General features: G+C 43.5%; 1 protein-coding gene across 1 annotated transcript in view; it reads left to right on the top strand.

The window, feature by feature from the left end:
- Nucleotides 1–669: 669 nt before the first annotated feature.
- GABRA4 (gamma-aminobutyric acid type A receptor subunit alpha4) overlaps nt 670–7,684 on the top strand; it is a 45,154-nt gene continuing 38,139 nt past the window's right edge. The window contains exons 1-2 of the mRNA XM_032108973.1: nt 670–952; nt 1,061–1,179. Coding sequence (XP_031964864.1) covers nt 870–952; nt 1,061–1,179 — 202 coding nt within the window. The 5' untranslated portion in view covers nt 670–869. The remainder of the gene's footprint in view (nt 953–1,060; nt 1,180–7,684) is intronic.

The following is a 7,684-nucleotide window of genomic DNA, read 5'->3' as shown; positions in this document are numbered from 1 at the left end:
CCCATTCTCCTCCTTTCCCCCTGTCCTCCTCTCTCCACCCAACCATCCCAATAGCCTGTGACAGTCTAACAACACCTCTGAGTGGATTTTACTGTAATTCTTCAGAATCCCTTGGACCTTGCATAATGGAAAAATTTTGGGTCACCAAATCATGTTTCCTAATTATAGGAATGATAAGAAAAGAAAAAAGAAAATCCCACCAGATATAACGTGAAACGATTCCCTTATTCTGGCATTTTTTGCGTTTAGAAACCTGGGATAACCCACTCGCTTCCATCTGTTTTGGGTGCGCTCTGTTTTAACCTTGAAGTCAAAGCTTTCCTTCACCTCCTCTTCTTGCCTCTCTCCTGCCAGCTCCTCTCCTACTGGAGCGGAGAGACCCTCCTGGTCTCAAATCCTCCTCGCTGGGGAATTAATCGCCCTCGCCCGCCCCCGCTCTCGGTTTTGTTCCCCTCGTGGGGAGCACAGGCGATCGGGACGAGCGAAGGCTCCGCCACCGCGGTCACCCCCGCGACGCCCCCAGCCTCCCTTTCCGAACTGCCAGCCCACCTCCGCACCGCCGCCGGTGGCAGCGGCGGCCGCCGGCCGGGCCGGGAGGGGAGCGCGGGGCGGAGCGCGGGGCCGCGGGCGGGGCGGGGCGGGGGCGGGAGCGGGGGGAGCGGCGGGGACCGGCGCCTGTTGCCCCGAGAGAGTTAACGGTGCGGGGAAACTCGCTCGCCGCTCCTCCGCCCGTGCTGGGCGCTTGGCAACCGGGGCGCCGCGCATGTGGGACCGCCGGGCGCCGCCGCCCCCCGGCCGGGCCCCGCGTCCCCCTCCCCGCCCCGGACAAGGCGTTTAACGTGCCCAGGCGTGAAGTATGGCATGCAAAGATGGTTTCTGCCAAGGAGCCAGCCATCGCCATGTCCTCGGGTCTCTCCATCGCCCTCCTGCACTGCCTTTGCCTGGCGACCTGGTGAGTACCCCGGCGGCGGCGCCGGGGGCCCCGGGCGGCCGGTCCGCTGCCGCTGCTCCCCGCGGGCTCCCGGCGGCTCCGCTCACCCGCTCCCTCTTTGCCTCGCAGTCTCACCGGGCCGCCAGGGCAGATCAAAAAAGAAGAGAAATTGTGGCCGGAGAATTTCACCAGCATCCTGAACAGCCTCCTGGATGGCTATGACAACCGGCTGCGACCGGGATTTGGGGGTACGGTGGCGGCGCGGTGCCGGCGGCGGGCGGGGGGTCGCTGGGCACGGGCAGGGGACGCAGCGCTCAGCGCTCGGACCGACCAGTTACTGACCGTAACCGTGGGGGTGTGTCCCCACTCCCTGCTCCGGGGTCCGAGCCCTCCGAAAAGGGCCGGCAGCGAGGCAGTGCCTGGCCCGAAAGCCCGGGGGGTGCTGCGCAGTCCCGGCCGTGGGGGCCCCGCTGGGGCGGTCCCGGGCTCAGCCCCCGCTTTGCTGCTCTGCCCACATCCCGGGCTCAGGCTGCTGCGCTGAAGGAAAAACAAGCCCTGAAGCCGGTGTGCGTCGGCTTGATGGGGATGGAGGGACCTGTATAACACCCAGATTCTTCTCGTTGTTGGCAGTTTTTGACCCGTAAATGCCGCGATCGGGTCCTAATAGAAACAAGTATACTTTTACCAGCCTAGGAGGTTAGGACTGATGGATTGTCCCACTAGTTAGGGAAAATAAGAGCTCAGGTGCCTGAGCACACCAGTTCTTTACCACAGTTGCTGAAATTCCAGCTTTGATTTAGAAGTAGTAGACTTCATTGCTGTATAGGAATTAGATGTGGCGGAGTTTCAAATTTGCCTTCACCTGTTCTCTGCGTGTGGGGGTTTTGGGCCTCGTCCTTTCCTTAGGCTGTTAAGATGCAGTTTTGTGATGCTGAAGAAGCAGCCAGACTTGCTGTTCTTTATGATTTTGATGTTTTTGTGTAGGGACTTGGAATGAAAAATCATTAAGATGCAGGCAAAATAAAAGTTTATTTTGTAATCTGGAACGAAGATATTAAAAATGCAAATTTGAAAGTAAAAGTAATATAAAAAATATTTATAAATAAATGCTACAGCCCTTTTTATGATGCTCAAAGCTGTAACGAGGTTTTTATAGGCTGCTTCCAATACAGGATTGAATGAGATCCTTGCGTAGGTTTATGTTGCGAAATACTTTCTTCCTCCTCTGAAAGTACCTTCTCCATACATGTGATCCATCCACACTGACATGTATGCCAGCACATTCCCCACACGCCATATGCAGTGCTCACATGCATGATCGTGATTGTTATAAAGGACAACACCTGGCACCATGGACCACTCTTATTATTTTCAGTGTATGGAATAAATGAGGTCTTCTTAAGTTAGCTTACACATTAAGTGAGAAGGAAGCTAAATTTATTAACACCCGGAGGAGTCATTGGGAACTGATAGCCTTTTGCAATTTAGTCTTTGCAGAGAGGTTACAGACACTTCTGCACGCGTACAAGAGATGTGCTAAGTTTGGCATCGTTTTAGGTTGAATGCCAACTAATTAGTCATCTAGCAAAGATGCTTTATGAGCATTATCAGATTTCCAAAATTAAACAACTACTAAATATGTAATATATGTTGATTTTTATTTTAATACGGTTGTCCTTTGCAGGATGTTTTGCAAGAGTAGATATTTTTCCCCTGTAAGTGTGGCAGACTTTCAGAAAAATGCAGTCAAGGAGAAAAAGTTCATTGTATCTTCTTGAACTTTCATATTGGCAATATTGAAGTAAATGAGAGAGAGAGGAAAAAACTCTCAGATTTCAGCCTGGGGAAAACACTTCTGGGTCAATATTTCACAAAATGGATATTATTTTGCTTCTTCCTTCCTCATAACCATGTCTATGGTTTATGTTTAAACCACTCATCTCTGAATTTTGAACTTTTAAGTAAAACATGAGGAAAAAATGTTTTGTTTTTAAAAATTATGCTTTCCTCGCTAGCTTCTTACAGCAAAAATTACCTACACCTGATTTGAGAAGAAAAACTTTGGATAAAAAAAAAATCAAACAACAAAACCAACCAAAGAAAGAAATTTCTGTAATTGATCAGATTTCACTTTTTGACGTTGCTCAGAGTAATAACTACAGACTATTTATTGAAATATAGAATATCAACACCAACTTTTACCTATATTTTGGTTTTTTTTTTTCTGATAAATCTTTATGACGAATGGGATTTGTATCTTAAAAGTGGGTCACTCGCTAGTTTATACCATTGCAAACAAAATGTCAGAGGGGATGGGAATATTTAGAGATGGAAAGCATAGTGTGTTTTGGTAACGTTAAAGCTACATCCCTTCCTGATGAACAGCGGAATACTTATTTTTGTTTTCTTCTAGAAGCTGATTCACCATCTAGTTTTCACATGGCCTGAAATGAAATGAAGGTTTTATTTTAAGAACAAAAGGCCTCACAGAGGACTAACTGATTTTAAACTTCAAATTGATGAAAATGTTTCTAATTCTGGCACAAATTATGTTTAAAATCAGGCTTGGGGAGGTAGCCAAATTCTGAATTTTACTGGCATATTCCAGAGTTACCACAAATAAAAATACATGAAGATAATTCACATGCAGAGTGAAGTAGAAAATATTTGATTTTGGAAATTTCCTACAACTGGATCAAAAGTCTCCATACTATCGTTAATTTACACAATTTTTGGTAGTTATGAAGGAGAAGTTAAACCCTCATCATGCTTACAAATGTGGATATGGTCTCCCAGGAGAGTTGTGAACCCCAGGAGAGTATGTGGAAGCTTCTCTTGGTGGTGCTTGTGCAGGAGCATGGCATATGTTGAGGGTTAATAGCAGAATGAAGTTCCCCATGTCATTGGATTGACACCTTGCATTATAAAATCACTTTATTAAATGAATTTTATAAACTATAAAAGTTGCTTTCACCTTACTAGGCACTGTGAGGCTTGGTAGTGTGATAAACAAAACCAGAAGAGTTTATTAAAAAGGTTAGTAGAGACCATTTATGTGAAAGTTCCCGTTAAGTTGGGGCAGGGGGGAAAGTCTAAAGAGCGAAGCAAAGAAATGTCACCTAGAAATTGAATGAAGTAAAGCAGGATGGGCAGTTTCATGTATGAAAGGAAAAAAAAACCTGCAGCTGCTGTCAGGAAGACTTTAAATGCATAAGCGTTTTGAATTTGAGTAGATGGAAGGTATTTAGGGACTAATGAGTAAAGTAATGCTGTATGATGTTTGAAAATAGTGTGATGGAAATGAAGTTAGTTCATTCCCTACACTGTATGCTCTGTTTTAACATATCCTGAATTTCAGCATGCAGTTTATAATCCAAGTGGGTTTCCTGGTCAAAACCACTCTATAAACACAGTGTTTTTCCAGAGGCTGCTTGTAGTGTCATTAATTAAAATCATCATCTGCTGGAAAACTTCAAAAGTACTACCTTAGTACTATTTTGATTCAGCCGTAAAAGTCTGAAGTAAAACCCTGTCTCCAGTTTTCATCTGATTTAAAAAATTTTGTGTATTACATGAAGAAAAATGATAGAAAGCTGTATTTTCTCTGAAAATCACCTTATTACTTTTCTGGTGATTAGTTTCAAAGTGACAGTAGAAGCCCAAAGTCTTTGAAAGGAGCATTATTCACTTGAAGTAAAAGGCCTATGTCTGATTTGCCATTTGAAACCCTTGCATGGTTTCAGACTTCACCTGAGCAACTCTTGATGTTAGCGAGGGCCTGCAAGGGCTGATTCAAACCTGTATTGGATGGTAACTTTAAAAAGTGTAATTGTGTCTTTGAAATTTTCATGATACAGTAACTAATCACACTTAAACCTGGACTTACGGATGTAGGAAGGAATAAGAAGACTGAAGCTGGTGAGGGTGACAGCACTGTGTGCTGCCATGTATCTGCTAATTTCAATGAGCTGTGCCTTTCAGAGAACATCTAATCTCTGGTGTCTTGCTCTTAATGGCCAATTGTATGGCCAGACTGAAGAAAGAAAAGTGGTGTATGACTTGCCTCCTGCCCAAGGTTCTTAGGTTGACTGTTGAAACCCCCTGACCACAAGCTGCTGGCATCGCCCACAGCCCGTTACTGGCGTGTGGTCGTGTGGTTGCCATCATTTGGTGACAGCTGGAGCCCTCTCCCTTCCTGAGTTCTGTTCATTTGTGTCAGGTGGAATCTGGCATAAGTTTTGAATCTCACTATCAACTACTGGTGTTAGCTCTGTGGCTTTCTCTTTGGAAATTGCCACATACACTGCTGACTCCTGAACAGAAGGAACAGGACTGTGTCCATTCATTTCCCTTTTTCTCTTCTTCCTCCTTTTGTATTCTTTCTAATGATCTTGTAACTGGGGAAGTGCAGCTGAGTACTTGGTGGAAATAAATATGCTGGCCATTGTCTCCCTGAGGAAGGGTAGGAGAAGGATTCTCTGCCCCATCTAGTCTGTGTGTTCAGCTGATGAACAGCATTTCTGAAGAGTTTCATTTCCTGTCTATGCAGGACTTTAGTCAGAAAATAAACACAGAATACATTTGAAGAGCAAAGGCAATTTTCTGTTTTTAGAGAAAACAAAAATATCTACATGATTATTTGCTCTTACTAGGAACTCAAGCGTACCTTAAAGGTTCCATTACTCAGCATAATAGATATTATAATTTGTCTTTACTATTTAGATTGCAAATGAACTTGAAGTGAGCACTGGAAAGTGAAGCAGGTAATTTTTTTTTCCGGCAGTTGTCCATTCTTTCTCAGCTGGTGAGAGTTGATGACTCAAAGCTTAACAGGATATGGTGTTAGATACCTGTAGGTGACAGATTTGAATTTGGCCTGTTAGTAATGCTTGAAGTCATTACCATCTGTCTGTTGTTCAGTGATCTGTATAAAATTAGCTGATATTCTTAGTCCAGTTCTTAGTAGACAGGTGTCCACATCATGAAAACTGGCACTGGTATCAGGCTTATTGGCTGTCTCAGCAGAGATGATTTGCTGATAAATAGGCAAAGAAACAGTAATCTCCTAATTTCTGAGGTATACTTTTCCCTTTTCAGGTTCAGACATGCTGATGGATGAACATACATAGAGGCAAAGGTTATTGTGTGGTGCTGTGTTTGTTGCATTGTCTTTTGGTAGAGAATGTAGCCCAAGTGCTTGAATCCTGCATTAATTTTTTAAAAATGCCCTACCTAGTTCTGGCTTCTGGACAGAATTCTTACATATAGCAGGTGTCCTTAGCTGTTCTTTCTGATAGAATGAAACAAGAGAACATGTTTCATATGCTGGGTTTTTTTTTTTCTTTTTTTCCCTCACTTAAAAAATGTCAACCCTATTCAGGCAGCAAGAATTTGGAAAGAGCACCAAATCTTTCACATGTAGTTATATTTAAAAGAAATCTGTAGCAACTACTTTTTTTTTTTTTTTATAATGTAGCCGTAGGAACTGATGTAATAGGATTTTATGTGGTTTATATATTATATCCAGGGATTGAGCTCATAATAGCAGCAATAACTGCACAGCATTTAAATTGTACTTTGTTTGTTGAAACTGTTGTACAGACTTGTTTGTTAATGTTTCTGATTAGTTGTGGGACCCTTGATGGCAAAATTTGCAATATACAGAAAGCCTGTGCAGGATTTGAGTGTTTACATACAGCGGAGATCTCTGCAGTGACAGTTGCCTATGGAGACGCAGGGATAATGGAGCCCGAAGTCTTTCACTGGGAGCTGTGCTGCAGTTCAACCCATATGTTGACATAAAATGCATGGGAGAGCTCTCTTATGTTCCTCTTCCCAGGACTAGGGCCTGGCATCACTTCTTCAGCCCACATGTAACATCTATAACACTGAACTATTCTGGCTTTTTGCAGGGGTTGCTTTTAATCCTGCCTGAGCTTCTTTAAAGTATATTATCTTGCAAGCAGTGATTCAGACTTAACTGTTCCCACTGCAGTGTGTAGGACTCTCCTCCTATTTCATTGACATAAAAATACACACCAGTATGATATAAATAGTTCTTCAGCATTCCTGAAGATTTATGGTGGATAGATACTTTGTGAAGATCCATTGAGGGGTAAACCCGAATGGTCATATTTAAAGTTAATTGGCCTTCTTACAACTCACTGCATTTTATTGCCAGTAATAGAGCGTTAAGGATTCTAATAGGATCTTCTGCTTGCAGAGCCTGAGTTGATTAAGTGGTGCAACACATTCGTTTTGGAGGGCTGCTTAAATCACCAGTAAAAGTAGGTTAGGTGACTACAGATCACCTCCTCGTTGACAGGAATTCCCACGATTAATAATAGTTTAAAAAAGAAGCAGCAGCATGACTCACTATTTATACCCCCGCTATTGTTACCAACTGGAGTTATGTTTTCTCCTAGAACAAGAACAAGAGATAGGTATTGGTGTCGCCATAGATACTCCTGGGTTGGCATTAAGTACTGGGATGTGCTGGAAAATCCAAGATTTGTCATTTCACAACTGTTAAGGCCAATGTAGGTGGAAGATGTGGAGTATGAAAGGGCTGCAATTGGAGAGAAAGCATTAAGGAGATAATCAACTTCACTCTCTTTGCTCATACCAGACACTGAACTGTTTGACCAAGGTTTTGGCTGCAAAGCAAGGATTTGTATGTCCGTACTAGCTGGATAACTGTTATGATATCTAAAGTATTTCTAGATCCGCATTCATCTGCCATTTTCTAGTTCA

This window comes from Corvus moneduloides, chromosome 5 (genome assembly GCF_009650955.1).
Source record: "Corvus moneduloides isolate bCorMon1 chromosome 5, bCorMon1.pri, whole genome shotgun sequence".
Lineage (NCBI taxonomy): Eukaryota > Metazoa > Chordata > Aves > Passeriformes > Corvidae > Corvus > Corvus moneduloides.
This window is presented reverse-complemented; position numbering and strand designations above follow the sequence as displayed.